A 20,596-nucleotide genomic window follows, 5' to 3' on the forward strand; every position below is an offset into this window, starting at 1 on the left:
CTCGGAAGGACCCCCAGGAAGGGAGGAATCCCCAATGGGGGTGACCTCAGGCCCCAGGGCTCCGCTGTCTTGAGACAGGGGGACAACAAAGGATCGAGTCTCCATGCCAAGGGAAGGTGCCGGAGAGACGGTGGAGGTAGCCAAGGAAGATTTGGCCAAAGCACTCCTCATGGCCCTGAAGGCCGGACCCCCCCCCCCCCCCCGAGTCCTGGGAAGGTCCGACCCCCGAGGCCACAACAGTAGATGGCACTCCCGCAGCCGACGCACCGAGAGGGAGGCTCGGAACTGAAACCATCGGACCCGAAGCGTCACCCCCGGGGCCGACCGAGGAGGTCTGTGTACCGAACTCCGACCCGAAGGACAGGGTTGGAGTAAGGGTCGGAGCCGACCTGGAAACCTCCACCGGCTCCACCAGCACCGACTCCAACGGTGCCGAGGCTGTTGGAGGAGGAACTAAGACAACAGGGTGGACAATCGGCTCCGGAGCCGACTGGGCTGGAGCCGAGACTAACTTTTGGAAGACTGGAGACTGAAACAGCCTTTGAAGCACCCTGTCTATATCCGAATCGGACATCCTCGAAGACTGAGAAAAGACCGATCGGGCCCAAGTTGACTTCTCCGCCGGTTCCGAAAGACTGGGGGACCGGCTCCGAATAGTCTCAAGCAGTATCGGCACCGAGGGAGATTCCACCAGCACAGCAATTTCCCTCTAGCCGACGGGGACTTCGGCGCCGAGGTAGAAGAGTCTGAGCAAGTGAACTTTCTCGGCTCCGAAACCAATGGAGCCGAAGAAGGTGACCCGCCTCTCGATGCTCGAGCACTCGGCTCCGAAGACAGAGGAGTCGAGGCTGGAGGCATCGAGGCAGACCGTTCCGACCTCGGCCCCGAAGTCCGTGGAGCCGATGGAGAAGCCTGCCTTGATTTCTTAGCTGTCGGCTCCGATGGACTGGTCGGAGACGAAGACTTCTTCTTCCTGGGGGCGGGGGAAGAAGATAAAGCCTCCTCAAAAGAAGGGGTGATGAGTCCCTTCAATATCAATTTGTTTTTCCTCTCTTGGAGGACACGAGAAGAAAAGGAGTGGCATACACTACAAGACTCTTGAAGGTGTTTAGGACCTAGGCAATAAAAACATAGGGAATGGTCATCCGTGACTGACATTTTGTACCCACACTTGGTACATTTTTTAAAGCCCGAAGGCCTATGCTCCTTCGACATCTCAACAAGACACACTCAAAAAAACAGCCTAGAACAAAAAACTACCACAAAGGTACCAATCCCTCTAATTTAAACAGGATAGGCCCACAGGTAGAAACTACAACACAGCTCTAGCAGAGCGCGAGGGCAAGGCCCCTCTAACTAAAACGGGACCTTGACGCTAGAACAAAATAATTACTACACAAAAAGTTAAGCGACACAAGGTATAACACAACTAGAAGTAGAGCGCGAGGAAACCCCTTACTAAATAAAGCGGGAACCTAGCGCTAACAAAACTCACACAAACTTTCCACAAAAATCACTTGGAAACGACAAGTAGCTGTTAAAACAGCTTTTGGGTGAAAAATTAGAAATTTTCTGACAGAAAATTAGTCAGTAAATAGTACTTAGCCCAGCCAAGTCGAGACCACGTCTATTGCTATGAAGCGGCAAACGAGATCTGGGGAAGTAGTAGTGGTGCATCCTGGGATATAGAATAGCTCGGCCAATTAGAGACTTCGCTCTATAGTATAGCGTGCCAAGTCCCATCAGTACAGAATGTAGGCGAGATAGGATCACATAACATCAGCAAGTTCCTCATACTTGCAGGGTATACAGAGTAATCCCTCTTTAGGTCCCTACAATATATACTGTCAAACCCCCAGCAGTAACAGGGCCCTTACACCACTGAACACAAGATGTGATGCTGTGCATTCTTGTCTCAGCATGCCCCCATTTATATGGAAACATCAGCACTGTTATACTCCTGGCTGCCCAGATTGTGATACTGTGCTCCTGTTTACACTATGCCCTTTCTTCTGGTTGTTACATGTGCCAGCCAGCTACAGTGCACATAACCTGAAATACTGTGCTCTGTGCTTTGTAACTGCGCCCCCCCCCCCATCTAATTCACAGTGCTGTGTGCTTTGTCTTGTATTTGCACCCCCACCTAATTCAGCACTAAATAGTGAATGAGGAGTGCAGTGCCCTGCTGGTATGAATGGACACAGCATTGCTGCTAAGAACTCTGCATGTCCCTCTGTGGCACAATGATCATAGACTGACAAATGTGTAATTCTGTCAGCAAACTGCAGATCTGTCACTCCAACTGTCACAATGCCTTTTCTGAAGATGGCATCTATAAATTGACTGTGTATTTCTCTGAATGCCTCTACTACTGCTTCAAAATATCATGTCTTAAAAACTTGTCACTAACCTGAAACAATAAATGCATTAAAAAGTATTAAAGAAGAATTTCTGCTTTTGCAAAGCGGCCAAAATTTACTTACAGTATTAAAATCTTAGTAAGTCACAACAATTCAGAATCAATATTAATTTCCCTTTAATAAAATATTTCTTGAAATTTAACTACTAAAATTTCAAGGTGACAAAAGACAGGCTACTTTAATGAGGTTGATCCCGCCAATGTTAATTTGACAGTGTTACCATTCCACTCAAACTCTACATTTTATAAAAATAAATGTCAACAGAAAAAATGACAAGATGACTAGCCCAAAGCACACTGTTGGCTACATCTACTAAGATGACATGCTTGAAGACTGCAAACTGAGGCACGAGACACGAGTGGATTAGTATTTGCCTATATTTCATATCTAACATGCTGGAACAGCCTGGAGAGTAGCAAGACCAATCAAAATGGTGTCTGGTGCTTCACTCACTTCCCCTGATTCTGACCTGGCCGCCCAAAAGGCTAATCCCTCCTGGAAAAAAAGACAATACCTGCCTCAATTGTGCATATACAGCAAAATAGGCCTGTCGAAGTCAAAAGGGCACAAAGACTAGATTGCCAAGGTAAAGAAGGCAAAAAAGTATGGGAGAAAAAAAGTCTGCCTAGCTCAGGTTAACAAGCAAATACTGGGATGCATCTTTTAACAAGTCTGTCATGTCATCATTAGCATCTTGCTTGTAATTTGGTAAGAATGCATGTGTGCGTTAGTAACTAAAACGTTTAAAGAACAGTGAATATGTTAAAGTGGGTCTGGGTCACGTCTTGTTCTTTTAACAACAGTGAATATGTTTGATGAAGTGAGGCATTTCTTGTTACTGAAATACATTACTCAAGGCAAACCACACCAACAACCAATGAAACATTTAGATTCATCTTACATTTACACCTCAAGGCTGCAAGGTTTTAGTTGTTTCTTTTATGGTGTATTAAGCTGTTTGAAATCAGGTAAATACTTTTCAAGGTTTAGTAAAACTTTTTTTTCTTTATTAAATGTCAGCCCTTTTGTAACCTCTCCCCATGCAGAAGTGTCATAATGATGACTGTCCTACGTTGTGTGTGACACTTGAAAACATAAAACTATCAATTTCGACATTATTGTTTAAATCGGTTCGTCTTTTTTCGTCTGTATTTTCATTCCCACTGACACTGCATTCTGGCTCACGTTTCTAGTTACTACCCCGTATACTGCTTCAGACAGCAACTAAATATTTTGGCATTCTCCATTTAAGCGCTTAATCCGGTCTGTTCTTGATTACACCAAAAGCAACGGCAACATGCCATCTGTAACTTTAAGATACTGGTGAGATGATTTTGTTTCTATTAAAATATGCAGGAAAAACCGAGGCTGTAAAGGGGCCTAAAGCTAAAATAAAAGTTCGTTCCTTATAAGCCCATAAGTCGACATCAACGTCTAAAGAAAACTGGGGTAATGCAAGTTTATGACCTGACGCTGATGTGACAGTGTCTGTCGAGCACTTACCTGCTTATCTGAATGGCGCGGAGTGGGCAAAAAGGAGCACTATGTTGATCCATGACTACAGCAACAGCACTTCCCTGTACTGCGTCTGTCAAACTGCGAACACCTGCAGTGTGCACTGGGACTGAGGATACAGGACGAGGCTATGGGATGCTTTTTACATCCTGGCCTTGACCGTTAAGATGTACATTCTAGGGTCCTTGATGCTAACGGCGCTAAAAATGAAATCAGTACATCAAAAAGTGGCACTCTTCCACTTTTTTAATGATTGCCACGAAATGCTTTCAGGTAATTGGACTAATGATTAACTAGTGTATAACACTAGAAAGTTTCGTGCTCAAATTAATGCCTGTTACAAGTCTGGACAACTGTGATTGCGGTTTGCTGTAGTTACTAGACTCATTTCCTCTTAACTGGCCAGATTTTTGGCACGTATTTTGGTCAGTTCCCCATAAAATTTGTGGTTTTCTGGCAAATCACTGAGCTGATCTAAGGAATGAAGTCACTAAATAATGGCTTTCGTAACGTTTGAGTTTTAGACTTCAAACCCTTAAGAAAATAAACCCTATTACTGTAGCAACTTTCTAAGTTTATAAAAGCAATATTTAAAATATGCCCCTATTTTTGGGCCTTTGCCTCCCAATTTTGACGGGCTTTGTCCTGATGTCAGTGGTCTCTGGCTGACTAAATTTACAGCTGATAGCAAATTAGGAGCTGTCACTGAAACTCACACTGACACAAATGTTCTCCAGGAGGGGCTGACACAGAGAAACAACTGTCAGAGCCATGGACCAAAACTAAATGCCAAGAAATGCATAATAGTAAACTTTGGGAAGTCATCCATCTCTGGTAACTATCATATTGACAACACACCCCTTAGAGTTGACCCAATAGCCAGGGACTTAGGGACACACATAGATCATCACCTGTCTACAGTGGTGAGGAAATCATTCTATGTTGCAAAACTTATAAACAAAGGTATGGCATCTAAGTCCAAGGAAGTCATTGTTCCACTGTATTCAGCATTTTTCAGACCTATCATTGAGTACAATGTCCCATTTGGTATGTACCTAACAAGGCATATCCAACAACTGGAATGTCCACAGGAGTTCCTTACTAAAAGAATACAGGGCGTAAATAATATGTCCTATGCAGACTGCCTCAAGGCCCTATCTCTATATTCTGTCTCTTACAAGCTTTTGAGGGGAGATCTGTGCCTCGCATACAGGGCATTGTCAGACCCCACTCTGATGAGCATCTTGCATATCCACAAAACAAACAGAAGCAGAATTACCTGTTCTAAAGACTTAAAGCTTGCCTTGCCTGTGATATAAACAGGACTTGCTGGAGGTATATATCCCAGAGACTAACCTGTCTATGGAACAGGCTCCCCATCCATAGGTTCATAGGTTCATACTAGGCTATCTGCCCAAGGGCATTTATAAGCCTAGCCCATAGTTATGTGGCTTTCGCCACCCCTTTAGTTTGAATAAAAACTATGCCTATCATTTTGCTGTGCCTCTGTCAAGCAGTGACACTGAAGTAATCCCTGGGGTATATCTGCAATCTCCCATCCATTGGTCAAGATTCCTCTTGAACAAGGCCAGAGAGGTGCTCTGCCTCACATGTACCGGGATTTTGTTCCACAGCATAGGGAGTCTCTGGGTGATGAATCTGTCCCTCCAGCACGTTCTATTTATAACCGTGTCAAGGTTTAAGTCTCCGGCCCTTGTGGTTCTGAGGGATCTAGATTTTTGAGGTGAAGCATATTCATCAAATCTGGGTTTGACATGGCCTTATATGTCAGGCACAGGTCACCTCTGAGCAAGCGGTATGAGACTGAATAGAGCTGGAGTTCTTTCAATCGGGCAGCATAAGACATATTTTTGAGACCCTTTATCCTTTTGGTGAGGAACTTTTGGGGCCTTTCAAGCTGCAGCAGGTGTCTGGTCAGATACATTCCGAACGGGGCATTGTACTCAATCATAGGTCTAATGAGTGATGAGTACAGGGGGACGATGATCTCCCTTGATCTAGATGTGAATCCCTTCATGATCAGGTGGGCGATATAGAAGGTTTTCCTAACTACTTTAGCAACATGAGTGTCAAACGAAAGGCTACTGTCAACCTGGGTCCCCAGATCCCTGATGACTTTTTCTGTGCTCAGTGGATTGCCACCTATATGGTAGCTAGGGGTAACCTTGTTTTTCCCGAAGGGTATGACTATGCATTTTTTGGCGTTTAACTTCAGGCCATGGCTCTGGCACCAGTTATCCGTTTCTGTGAGGCCCTTCTGGAGGATATCTGTGTCAGATGTGTTTTCGACTATGGCCCAGTTTGCAGTCATCTGCAAACTTTGTCAGCCATAACCCTCCTGTGTTTGCTTGTACTTCAGAAAAGTAGATGCCGAACAAGAGTGGACCCAGGACTGAGCCCTGTGGGACACCACTTGTGACAGGCTTTGAGTCTGACATGGCTCCAGCAACTCTGACCCTGTGGGTTCTGTCACTTAGCCAGTTTGCAACCCATCTTGTGATGTATGGGTTTACATTCAAGCTGATGAGTTTTTCGATGATACCTGAGTGGGGTATTGTGTCAAGGCCTTTGCCAGGTCGAGGTAGGCTGTATGGACTGCCTTTCCCTCATCAATGGCCTTGGTGACAGTCTCGAAAAAGTCAACCAAGTTTAAGAGGCAGGATCTTCCTTTGACAAAGCCAAACTGGGTTGGATCCAAAGTCTGCAAGTTCCCTATGTCTTTATTTATGAGTTCCATTATGATCCTCTCCATGGCTTTGCAGATAAGGCTTGTCAAGCTAATGGGGCGGTAATTTCCAGGGTCTGTGGAGGCACCGCCCTTATGAAGTGGGACCACAGTCGCCGTGCGCCACTCCTTGGGTACGTATCCTGAGGTGAGGCTAAGATTAAACAGCTGTCCTAACTGTGGGTTTAATTCCTCGTTGAGTTCGTGAAGCACACAGCCGGGACACCATCCGGTCCCATGGATGCTGTGTTTTTGCCTTAGTGAGGGCAGTTCTCACATGGGCGTTGGAGATGTTTGGGGGCTACAATCCTCTGGAATAGATATCTCTCCTTTTGGGGCGGGGAGAAGTTTGCACTGAACCTGTCAGCCAGTATGTTGGCAATGTGTGTAGGTTCAGTAATTTTCACATCATTTTGAACTAATTCTGAGCATATCTGGGAGTTTCCTCCTAGGTTTCTAACATAGCTAAAGAAGGCCTTATGATTCTCTTTAGAGTCCTTGGCGATTTTTCTCTCAAAATTTGCCTTGTATGATTTTATGAGAGCTCCTAGTTTTTTACTTATAATGATCAAAGGTGTCTTACCTTTCAAGGATTTTGCTCTATCTCGTAGTAGCTTCCTCCTTTTGTTGTAGAGCTTGTTTATGGCTGGGGTCCACCAGACTGGACGCTTGCCTTTGGTACAGAGAGTCTTAGTTTTGTTTGGGATTGCCTGATCCATGCAGTCCTGTAGGTGCTGGTAGAAGGCATTTGTAAGTGATTCAGCGGTTTGAGTAATGTTTACCACTGGCTCAGGGGCCTTAAAGGAGACCACACTAGTTTTTAGAAGTGTGAAATCGGCTTTTGAGAAGTTTTTCACTGTGGTCTTTTTTGTTTCAGGTGGGGCGGGATGAGGACCTCCAGCGAGATTAGTTTATGATCTGATCTCACCAGTGAGGGGTATACTTCCGGTGTTGAACATTTTGATCCCATGTTCGTGATGATGAGATCAAGTATGTTTTCTCCTCTTGTGGGGATGGTGACTAGTTGTTCCATGGCATTTGAGTTTATGAACTCCAGGAATCTTTGGGTTAGAGTGTTCGGGCTTGAGTAGTGTTCCCAGTCTATATTAGGGTAGTTGAAGTCACCTAGTATGATGGTGTTTGGAGATACATTTATCCCCTCCAATGTTTTCAGGAAGGCCATGTGAGGTTCCTGAGTTTGAGAGGGTGGCCTGTAACATGCTACAAATTGCAGAGCAGTCTTGCCTATGGTTAATTGCACCTGGATGGTCTCCGATGCATCGTGCGTTGCCACCAACCTTGAGGTGTGGGTGTCCTTTATGAATATGGACACTCCCCCTCCTTTCTTGGTGTTGTCCGGATTTTGGGGCCGGAACGCGTGATATGAGGTGAAACCTGTTAGTGCTGGGGTGCTCTCAGGAGCCTTGAACCAGGTTTCTGGTCCATGTGAAGCAGAGTTCCTTCCTAACCCAATTCAAGTGCAACTTGGACAATTGGATGGGAAACTGGAAATTCATCCCTGGTTTGGCACCTATGTGTCTAATGCAAACAGGTAACCTGTAAATGGTTCATCTCCCAGACCCATGCTTACACTTATCAAGGGTATGAGATCTTGTCAGAGATTTGGGATGCATGGCTAGGCTTAAAAAGGCCCTTGTGGTTGTTCATAGGTTCATAGGTAGGTACTAGGCTATCGGCCCAAGGGCCTACATAAGCCTGGCCAACAAGGTTCCTTGGCTTACACCACCCAAGAAAGTTATTTTCCTGTGCCACTGTCGAGCAGAGACACAGAAGTGATCCCCGGGGTGTATTTCCTATTTCCCATCCACTCATCCAGATTTTTCTTGAAGAGTGCTAATGAAGAACTTTGCTTGACATAGATGGGTAGCCTGTTCCAGAGTATGGGAAGTCCCTGGGACAGGACTCTATCCCTCCAGCATGTCCTGTTTATTGTGGTGACAAGGTTTAGGTCCCTAGAGCGTGTAGCTCGGAGGAATTGGGATTTCTTTAGGTGTAGCATGTCCAACAGCTCTGGGTTTGACATAGCTTTATATGTTAGGCAGAGATCACCACGGAGTAGGCGATATGCTACGGAGTAAAGGTGGAGTTTTTTGAGGCGGTCAGTGTAGGGCATTTGTTTGAGGCCAGTAATCCTCTTTGAAAGGTACTTCTGTGGCCTTTCCAGCTGCTGCAGATGTCTTGTGAGGTACATTCCAAAAGGGGCATTGTACTCTATAGTAAGTCTAATGAGTGTCGAGTAGAGGGGAACAATGACCTCTTTTTTTCTGGATGAGAACCCTTTTATGATGAGGTGTGCCATGTAGAAGGACTTCCTGACTACTGTGGCGATGTGACTATCAAAGAAGAGACTACTGTCCACCTGGATCCCAAGGTCTCTTATCATGCATTCGGTGTTAAGTAGATTGCTGCCTATGTGGTAGTTCATGGGTACAGAGTTTTTACCAAAGGGGATGACACTGCACTTTTTGGCATTGAGCTTGAGGCTATGGCTCTGACACCAGGCATCTGTCTCAGTGAGGCCCTTCTGCAGGATGTCCACATCATTTGGGGACTTGACTGTGGCTCCTAGTTTGCAGTCATCTGCGAACTTCGTTAGCCAGAGGCCTTCTGTGTTAGCCTGGTAAACACCTATGAACCTATTTCTTGCTGTAAGAGGTTGACAGGTTTGAGAGAACTTTGACCTACTAAGCGAACCGTATCGGTTAGTTAGCAACGAACAATAAATGCATAGCTGGCAACAAATCAAGGAGGAATCTTAACAGAATTGGAGGCAAGTTCAGAAATAATAAGGGACATTTTTAACCTGAGACATTGACAGAATAAACAAAGGTGAATTAATATACATTTCTGAAGTAAAAAAAGTCAATAATTATAATTATTGTCGTTATTTATTAAGTATAATTCGCTATCTTTTCTAAAAAGTCACTGATGGAAAGCTAAATTTTGAGTGACAATCAGGGACATTTGAGAGGTATAATAAATACTTTTTTTTTTGGTATTGCATATATTTTATATGCACTTCCCATAGGTGATGCAGGTTATGAGTTATTTTTATTTTAGTTTGCAAAATTTAACATAGAAATGCAAATGGACTAGATCAAATCCTTTCTGATTTATAATGATGAAGAGGGAAAATAGCTGAAAAGCTATGTTTAGTACAATTAGTGTAAAAGACTTGCAGTATCAAGAAAAACATAAACCACAGTATAAAATAACAAAGGCAAACATGCCCGTTATTAATAGATGTATGTTTATAAAGCAGTGCAATACAAATATACACACACACACACATATATATATATATATATATATATATATATATATATATATATATATATATATACATGGGATCACTACATAATCTCAAAAGTTTGAAATACCGTATTTCAAATTTTCGAGATTATATAGCTGAAACCCCTAATCACTGAAGGACCAGAAGCACGAATTTCAGAATCCCGATCATCGGGAGTTTGACATTCACGCTTCTGGTGTTGCGGTATGGTGGAAGGTCAGGTAAGTATCTATGTTTAAATGTGTTGGTTAGGGTTTAGTGTATAAGTGTGTGTTGTGACTGTGATGTATGTGTGTGTGCGAGGGGAATGTAGGTGTTTCATTTTTTGTGTATGTAGTACGACCTTGGAGTTAGAATATTTAAGTGGGGGGGGGGCTGTAGTTTAGATTTGTGTGATTGTGTTCTGGGGGATGGTGTGTGTATGTGTATGTGTGTGGTGTATGTATATATATGCACCACAGCTGTTATAAATGATAAAAAGAGGATGCCAAAAAGTTTTTTTTCGCATCTCTTTTGCTCCTCCCCACCCCAACCACCATCTCCCACGTCACGGTGCCCGTCTTCATTCTCCAATTCTCCAAAGAAGGTGGAAAAGATACGGGTATTCCAATGTGGTACCATCTTCATTGTAAAAGAAGCTTTTTATTTTTGGTCTAACAACCTTACCACTACCACTATGTGCACTGTATGCAGTGCTATCACTGCAGTTTGTGTGGCTGTGCTATCAGGTGTATATATGCACTCTGGCACTCAGAACTTCCCCCTCACTTTGATGTACCTGAGCTAGACCCCCAGCCTTCAGTGAGATGCAATGTACTTGCACTGGGAGAGTCTTGCCAGCATATAAACCACTTTAAATCTCCATTCAGATGCATTCTATAACATTAATGGATATAAAAAGTTTGATAATAATGTTCGGAAGTAGTTTAATCATTCAAAATAAGACCTCAGTTGTGGTACATTCTAAGGCCATGTTACCTTTACCACAGCTTTCATTTTACCTTGTGCTTTGCAACTGCAAAGTCTATCTTTTTATCTGTATGCCTGTGATATGAAATTTCATCTTTGAAAAAACTCACACTAATCAGAAAGTACCCATATTCTTTAATTATATCAGGACTGTTTATAGGTTATCCAGGTGCCTTCATCATTTTCCTTGTCACCTAATTATCATTCTAGATAGCAAGTGTACTAGGAATTTTTTGGAACACTAGATTTGTTGTCTTTTTCCAAATGAAAGATGCAGGCAGCACTATGAAAATAATTTGGTTGTACTGGAACAACCCTTCATGTGTATTAATTATTAGAAATTTCTTGGAATGCTCTTCCAATTCCATTTGTAAACATATCTGGGCCAGTTCAATTTTTGTGATTTATTTCACACAAGTCATGGAGGAAAGTACAGCTGTGTAAAACCTTACCATAACTGTAGATGTCCTTGCCTTCACCGCTGCAGTATTCATTACTGATAGAATTCCCTGCAGTGAACCCCATCGTCTGGCCAGTCTACCAAAGTCTACTGCTGCTTTAAGGTATGATGAACGTCACCTACATACTCCTCATGTAGCATAGGGCATAAAGGTGATGTTCAGGCATACCATCCTCAGAATTCATTGCCCCAGTAGGAACAGCAGTCTAAGGAAAACTAACAAGAACCTGCACGTCCAGGAAGGGAAAAAAAACTGTGTGTGTGGGGGTGGGGGGTGAATACTGCAGTGGTGAAAGCAAGGACGTCTACCTTTATGGTAAGATTTTACACAACTGTACTATACCTCTTACATTCACTGCTGCAGTATTCATTACTGATGGGGGAGTGTCAAAGCTCAAAAAGAAACTTGGGAGGAGGAAGCATGGCATTAGCAAAACCAGCTCTAGCTCTGGAGATACCATCAAACTTGTAATGTTTGGTAAAGGTATCCACAGAAGTTCAGATAGCTGCTTCAAGAATAGAATTAGTGTCTGAACCCTTGAAAAAAGCCCCAGAAGAAGCCACAGCTCTAGTAGAATGAGCCTTTATAGAAGAAGGAAGGCTCTCACCGTAAAAAGTGTAACAAAAAGAAATAGCCTTTGAAATCCAAGTAGAAATAGTTTGCTTGGAAATAGCCAATCCTGAAGACCTAGGATGAAAAGAAACAAACAACTGATCAGATTTTCTGATAGCTTTAGTCTTATCCAAATAAAATCTGAGCTGTTTATACACGTCTAAGGTATGCAGTACCCTCTCACTGTCAGATTGCAGAGAGGGGGAAAAAGAAGGCAAATTAATAGACTGATTAAGTGACAACTCATTAACCACCTTTGGCACAAAAGAAGGATTAGTATGCAAGGGCACCCTGTCCTCATGAAATATCAAAAAAGGTGGACAAGCCATAAGGGCTTGCAATTCAGACACCTGTATGGCAGAAGTAAGAGCTAACAAAAGAACTGTCTTCCAAGAACAATATTGCAAGGAAGCTGAAACAGCAATCTCAAAAGCAGCCTGAGTCAATTTCTCCAGAAAGAAATTAAGATTCCCAGGGAGGAGGGACAGGCTTCCTGGGAGGTCTAATATTAAGGACACCTTTAAGAAACTGCTTAGCCTCAAATCTAGAAGCTAATCGTGGAGTTAAAGGCAGACAAGCAGAAATAGATGATGTGGGCCTTAATAGAAAAATAGGCCAAACCAGCATTGAGCAACTCACACAAATAAGAAAGAACCAAAGGAACATCCACAGTAAGTGGGTCCAGGTCACGAGAAAAACATCAAATAGAAAACCTCTTCCATTTAGATAAGCAGGATTTCCTAGCAGTAGGTTTGCTGGCCTCCTGCAGGATCTGCAGCACGTCCACAGAAAAAAAGGTGTCTGTGAGGGATCAAATCCCTATCACCCACATTGTCAGCTGAAGCATGGACAGGTGGGGACGGATGAGAGATCCCTTGTCTTGTGTGAGTAGATGCACCCTGTGAGGCAACCTGTGATGATTGCCCTTGGCTAGATGCAGAAGTAGAGGGAACCAGTGCTGTCACTGCCAAAAGGGAGTCACCAACAAGATTTTGGGAGCATCCTGTTGAATCTTGAACAGGATTCTCAGAATGAGAGGAAGGGGAGGTAATCCATAAAGCAACATCCCAGTCCAAGAAAATGAGAAGGCACCCACCTTCCATACCAGAAGACATGTGACTCTGGCACAAAATAGAGGAAGTTGTCTGTTGAGAGGGGAGGCAAAGAGATCTACTTGAGGAGTACATTACTGGTGAACAATGTCCAGAAACACATCCCTGTGAAGCATCCATTCCTGGGATTGAGTGAAGGATCTGCTCAGATTGTCTGTCACAATGTTCTGATCTGAAGGAATATAAACTGCCTAAAGAATCTGATATGTGACAGCTGGCAAAGAAGGTAAGATCTTGTCCCCCCCTGCTTGTTGATATACCACATAACTGTGGTATTGTCCATGAATACTTTGAGAGGCCCCAGAGAGAAAAGAGGATGAAAAGCCTGAAGAGCCAGTATAAGAGCTCCCATCTCTTTGACGTTGATGTGCTCCTTCTGCTGACGAGGCGACCATACTCCCTGAATCTTCAGGGAGCCAAACGTTGCTCCCCATCCCACATCCGAAGCATCTGTGAACAGAACCTGAGAGGGAAGAGGAGGATGAAAAGGGAGCCCTAGATTCAGAGACAACAGCTGAATCCACCACAGACATTCCTTCTTGAGACAAGGGAGAAGAGGAACTGTAAAGTCTAGAGGATGTGCATGTTGAAGCCACACTGACTTCAGAAACCACTGGAACTTCCTCATGTAAAGTTTGGCCAGAGGAAGCATTGGAATGGTGGAAGCTATGAATCCCAGAGCTCTGAGAAACTCCCTGGCTGAAATGGAGGCCAGGGAAATAAGAGTTTGAAAGTAAGAAATGAGAGTTAAGGCCTTTGGAGGAGGCAGGGATGCCAGCATTGACACAGTCTGAATCCTGCAACCCAGACATAATCCCGAGAAAGAGTCAGTGAAGACTTTTTGACGTTTATTGTGAACCCCAGACTTTAAAGAAGAGAAATGACAAAACAAAGATTTTGTAAAAGCACCTCTGGAGAGGATGCCTGAATGGCAGGTCATCCAAATAAGGAAATATTTGGATCCTTTGAATCCTACAAAAAGCAATCACAGGCACGAAGCATTTGGTGAACATCCTTGGGGCAGTAGAAAGGGCAAAGCACAGAACGGAAAATGCCAGGAAACCACAGGGAAACACAAAAATCTCCTAAAAAGAGGATGGATCGGAATATGGAGATAAGCATCCTTGAGATCCAGAGACACCAGAAAGGCAAGAGAGGAAAAAGGGTCTCAAGGGACATCATCCAAAAGGAAGGCACATTCAGAAAAGTGTTTAGATGAGAGAGGTTTAGAACCAGTCTCCAGGTGCCATCTTTTCTGGGCACTAGAAATATTCTTGAATAAAACCCCTCCCCCCTTTGGGACACAGGCACCTCTTGAATAGTACCCTGAGACAAGAGATCTCAAATAACCTCTGGAAAAAAAGGAAGTTGTTCCCAAGGAGACTGAGGAATGCCCATAAAAGGAGGATGAGAATTCCATACCATGAAGTACCCCTGACGAATGATCGACAGAACACAAGAATTCTGGGTGATTCGAAGCCAAATAGGAAGAGAAAGAGAAAGGCGAAGAAAAAGAGGAATATGGCTGGGAACAGGTGGATAGTCAGTACCTGGTTTGTCAGGAACAGAAGGCTTTAGAATCCCTGCAGTCTGAGTGGCCTTAGCAGGAGGAGCCCATTTACCACCGTTTTTACATTTAGCACTAGGGCAAGAATGCCTACAAACAAAGGCTGGCTATAGACGGGTAGTTTCTCTGAAATTTAGGCACAGGAGAAACAAAGACATGTTTAATCTTTTGTAAGACCTTCCCCTTGTCCTGAAGAGACTTAAACAAACCAGTAGCCGCTTCCCCATACAAAAGTTTAGTATCCAGAGGAGCATCCAGCAACTTAGCCTTAATATCATCAGGTAAAGGTTGAAGCCTAAGCCAAGCATACCTCTTCAGTACTGAACCAAAAGCAGCAGCCCTGGAAGAGGCATCTGCTGCATCATAACTACATCTGATAGAATGATGAACTACTTGAGAGGAAGTCCTTAGCAAGGAAAGAACAGAAGATTTACCCTGAGTCTGGAAGATTAGAAACAAGCTGACAAGCCTGAGAAAGAAGAGCCAACACATACCTAGATATATGGATGTGATAATTAAGTGCCCTAAAAGCTAGGGTAGCCAAAGTATAAACCTTCTTATTCAGCCTATCTGGATGAAGGAAGCAACTGAGATGGCTTATCAGAGGCTACAGACACCATAGAGTGGTCAGCAGCAGGACATTTGAACAGAAAGGAAGAGTCCTCAGGCACTCTATAAAATCTATCAGACTTCTTGGGAGCATGGGGCAGAGAATCAAGCACTTTAGTGGCATTAAAAAAAACACCTAGTAAAGTAGCCAAGACAGGAGGAATAGCCGCAGGTTTAGGAGATTCCATCTGTAGTAATTCATAGTATTGCTTATGGTTATCAGAAACCTGGGCACAATCCCACTTAAAAAATTCCATCATCCTAGAGATTATGTCCCCAAAGGAAACTTCCTGAGAAGGAGTATCTGGACTATTAGAATCCTCCTCTTCAGACCTGTAGTCTAAAGGAGAAGGAATCTGGGTAGAATAAGTAAGGGATTTTTCATCAGAATTCAACTCTTCCTCAGAAGAATTTAATTCACTGAGCCTTTTAGGTGAAGAAGACCAAGGAGGAGGAGCAAGAAATGAAACCCCTTGAGGAGGCCTTAATGACAGTAAAGCATTAAATATCCCTTGAGTAGAGGCCTGCCACTCACGTTGTGCATCTCTAGGAGCAGAAGAAACATATCTAGTTTCTGTTTCTTTTCTAAAGGGAAGTCCATCATAGAAAACTAAGAGGACCCTGACTCAGGACAGCAGTCCGCAACTGTAGTAGGAAATTCTTCCGTAAGAAGAGACTGCGGAACACCCCTGGACCCCTCGGAAAAAATCAACCATGGTTCCCCCTGAATGCCCAAAACAACACCTGCACAGCCTCGTCAGACATGTTGCCTGCCAGATTCTTGCCGGCCTCCAACCCAGATGCGGCAGAGGAAGGTGAGTCTCCAGGTTTGTAATAACCTTGAAGAAACCCCCAGCAGAGGCTGAACAGAGGAAGATTCCTGTCTCACCTTTTTCATGTTCTTCTTCCTTGACGGCTGACCCTCGGGGCAGGAAGTTCCCTACATAGTCTCTTTAGCAAGTAGTTTAAGATGCTGGTTCTCAAGATACAAGGAAAGGGAAGAAAGCCTACTAAGAAGGGTTTTTGGGACAAACTCCTGACAAATAGAACAAGACATATAGTCATGAGAAGCTCCTAGACAAAAAAGGCACTTATTGTGGCAGTCTTTATGGGGAATCTGTCTCCCACACTGGAATTTACCCTTACTGGATGACATTAACCCCCCCCCCAAACAGCACAAATAAATAATGAAAAGAACAAACCGCCCAACTGGGTACTTATCTGCAGTGGTGAGGACTTCAGCAAACAGGAGAAATCACCATAATGCCAATAATCAGAAAAAAAATGGCAAAAAAACAGATGGAAACAGACAGACGGTTAAAAACAGCATTTGGACTGGCAGCAAAGAAGTTCAGAGGATGGTATGCCTGAATATCACCTTTATGCCCAACACTATGTGAGGAGTGTGTAGGTGATGTTCAGCGTACCTTAAAGCAACGGTAGGCTTTGTAGACTGGCCAGATGATGGGCTTCACGGCAGGGAATCCCATCAGTAATGAATACTGCAGTGGTGAATGAAAGGACATCAGATGTCTTAATTCCCTAGCATGGGATACATTTTCCTTGAAACTAAGTTAATTGTAACTTTGAAATCTCTGCAGATATGAACATACCGATTTACCTTTCTTAAACACAGGCATGATGAGTACAGACTTTTCACTTCACTTTACTTTGAACAACACCCCATCACTTTCCAGCCTTTGTAGACCCATATTCACTGTGGGTCTAAGAGCATAAAGCAATCTCCAGGTCTTTTAGAATTTTTTTGGTTTAGCATTAATGTTTATCTCAAACTTGGCTTCTGTGATTTCATTGTTCCCATCTCCTTGGAAGACACTTATTTGACATCTTCCAAAAATCATGACAGAGTCTAATGTTTGACATGTTTATTGCTGTCTTTGGCTACCATCTGTAGCTACTGAACTGAATACAGTTGCAATTGCAATGTGACTTTTCTTGTAATCTCTTTATTAAACAGTGGTGACCCTGCACTATAACATGCATATACATTCAAAGTCTGTGTTTTTAGTTTCATATGCCCCAGGCATAATTAAGTTAATTTTTCCATGAGAATCATTTTCTCACCTGTACAGGTATTCTGCAATACTTTTCCTGTGGTATGTGTGAAATAATTTTTTCAGACTATTGCACAGAATTCAGAGAAAAAAAAACAAGCCTCCACATCCATCTTCATATTAAGTTTTCTTTTAACAGCTTTTGGCGTAATGTAAATAATGTCTCATTATGTTTGTTTCATGCTGTAGAACTTTAAATGTACAGATTTTTAATACTCATTTTGTGTATCTGACTCCATTCTAACTGATACCGCATTACTTCAAGCAGCTACCATTTTGTACGTTTGAAACCATGCTTACTTTCCACTTACATGCTATGTATAATATGACCCATCTTATGGAATTGTCTACATCTTTTTCTTTAAACCAAAATATATCAGCTTTATATGACATTCTGATGCTTCAGAAAGATGCTTACCTTTAGGAGTTAATAGACATTATGTTAACATCACACTCACTACATTGTGCTATGGCTCTAATTTGTCTTTGTCTGCTTTTTATAGGATCATAGGAGGTTACAAGGCTAATGGCCCTGGAGCCCTTGCAAGCCTTGCCAAGAGTTTATCCACAAAAAGAAACCCCAGTCAGCACCTGTCACCTCTGTCAATGAGGGACACGGGTGGAAACCCTGGGACAAATTTGTGGTTTCCCATTCACTTGTCAAGGCTGCACTTGAAAAGGGTCAGCGAGGTACTCTGACATGTATAGGAAGTCTATTCCAGAGATGGGGCAACCTGCCAGGAGACAACCCTGTCTCTCCAGCAGGTTTTGTTGATGTCACATATTAGATTCAGGCCTTTTGAGCAAGTAATGTGTGAGGAGTTATACTTACAGATATGGAGTATCTCTAGTAGGGCAGGGTCTGAGATTGCCTTGCAGGCAAGACACAAATCACCTCTGACCAATATGTATGATACTGAGTAGAGTGATAGTGATTTGAGCCCATAGGACAGGTGTTGGAGACCATGGATTCTCTTTGTGAGGTATTTCTGTGGCCTTTCCAGTTGGTGCAGGGTTTTGGAGAGGTACATATCAAACGGGGCACTATACACAATTGCACTAATGAGAGAGGAGTATAGAGCGGTACTAGCCTCCTTTTTTCTGCATGCAATCCCTTTACTTGTGAGATGAACCAAGTAAAAGGTTTTCTGAGCACTGCCACTACATGATGGTCGAATGTGAGATTGTTATCAACCTGAGTACCCAGGTCTCTCACCACAGGTTGTGTGTTTAGGGGGTTGCTGCAGATGTGGTAATCAGTAGGGGCCATGTTTTTGTCGAATGGTATGATGATACACTTTTTTGCATTTAGCTTGAGGCTTTGACTTTGGCACCAGTCATTAGTTGCTGTGTGACCCACTTGCAGTATGTTAGGATCATATGGGGAGTCAATGACAGCATGCAACTTACAGTTGTCCACAAACTTGGTCAGCCACAGGCCTTTTTTCATTGCCTGGACCTCTGAGAAGTAGATGCCAAGCAGTAGGGGTCCCAGGACGGATCCCTGAGGAACTCAACTAGTGGCAGGTCTGCTATCAGAGGTGGAGGTACCTATTTTGACCTTGAGGGTCCTGTTGGTGAGCCAGTTGACCACTCACCTAATGAGATAAGGATTTACGCCAAATTGTGTTAGCTTTTCGATGATGCCCAAGTGGGGATTGGGTCAAAGGCCTTCGCCAATTCAAGGTAAGCTGCATATACTGACTTTCCTTCATCCAGGGCCTTGGTGACAGTCTCAAAGAAGTCATCCAGGTTCAACGGTCAAGATCTGCCCTTGACGAATCCAAACTGGGTGGGGTCAAGTGCTTGGAAATTGCCTATGTCCTTGCTTATGAGATCCATAATAATACGCTCCATGCCTTTACAGATCAGACTTACCAAGCTAATGGGGTGATAGTTTCCAGGATCAGTAGTAGCACCACCTTTTTGCCAAGGGATAACAATGGCAGTTCTCCACTCTGCTGGAGTGAAGCCTGTATTTAGGCTATGGTTGAATAGGATGCTCAATGGCAAAGCCAGTTTTTGCTGGAGATGGTGCAGAATACAGCCTGGGATAATATCAGGTCCCATGGAAGCTGTGTTTTTTTGCCGTGGATAGGGCCTTTAACCCTTGATCTACGGAGATGTGAGGTGTGGGACAGGTATCGATTATGTCAAAAGGGCCTTTGGGGGGGACATGGGGGTGAAGTTTGAGCTGACCTATCTATTAGCAGGTTGGCTAAGTCAACAGTATCAGTGTAAGTGATACTGTTAAGTACTTATTCGGAACAAACCTGGGCTTTGCCATGAAAAATAGAACTATGTTTATTACTTTTTTGAATTTTGCTGCTGGTATACAGGTAAACGGAAACAAATTGCACAGTGTGGTATCTGAAATAATGTGGCAAACAGTGATGTACAGGCAGGGAGAAATTCAGAGACATGCAAAGCACAACCACTCCAGTAGAAAAATATTGTGGTATGCATCACATGCAAATGACCACATAATGACAAAGTGGGTCTTAACATGCTAATGAAAGCTGCCACATATGCAAATGCTAAAATCAAATGTGGTAAAATTCAGAAACATATGAATTTGGTGTGGAATGATCAACTTATCTTACACCATCATTTCTCAGTGAGTTGGTGTATCTTTTGCACTAAGGCACTATGGGTAGTGTCTACATTATTTTGATCAGTATGTGTTAGTGACCACTTTGGAAGCCAGTGTCTGTGATGTTGTATGTCACTACCCCCTGCTTCACAAAAGAGTCTGTAAGCAGCACACCAACCATCATTTCCACTATTGGTAGCTTTACTGTTACTATGTGGTTAGAAATATCATATCGAAGCTAGGAGACTGGTGCTGTCCTCACAAGGTACCAAGGGGGATGCATGGAATGGCTATCTCAGTGGAAGATTAGTGTTGTATTAACTATTCTTGTTTTTTTTTTAATTTCTCCAAGTCTTTTAGGTTTCTAATACCACGACAGGAATGGACCCCATTCTTAAGTCAAAGTATGATTAAAGTTCATGAATTTAATATTGTTCATTCTTTGATGTTAGCCAGGAGTGCTCTTCACATTACCTGCAATGTGCCTAGTAATGACTCCCTCTGCAACTTATATGGAGTTACATGTATCAGTAACATATCTAAGTATGACTGTAAATTCTTTTTTATAAGACCCATTGCTCCTACTACTATTGCAACTGTCTGG

The 20,596-nt window shown here is 43.2% G+C and overlaps 1 protein-coding gene across 2 annotated transcripts in view; it reads right to left on the minus strand.

Annotated features, from left to right (window-relative positions):
• Nucleotides 1-4,188, minus strand: part of ACOT7 (acyl-CoA thioesterase 7) — a 2,743,423-nt gene extending 2,739,235 nt beyond the window's left edge. For both annotated transcript variants that reach the window (XM_044063020.1, XM_044063019.1), the window contains exon 1: nt 3,924-4,188. In XM_044063020.1, coding sequence (XP_043918955.1) covers nt 3,924-3,976 — 53 coding nt within the window. In that variant the 5' untranslated portion in view covers nt 3,977-4,188. The remainder of the gene's footprint in view (nt 1-3,923) is intronic.
• Nucleotides 4,189-20,596: the final 16,408 nt, after the last annotated feature.

This window comes from Protopterus annectens, chromosome 2.part1, assembly GCF_019279795.1.
Source record: "Protopterus annectens isolate FY-2018-M chromosome 2.part1, PAN1.0, whole genome shotgun sequence".
NCBI lineage: Eukaryota > Metazoa > Chordata > Ceratodontiformes > Protopteridae > Protopterus > Protopterus annectens.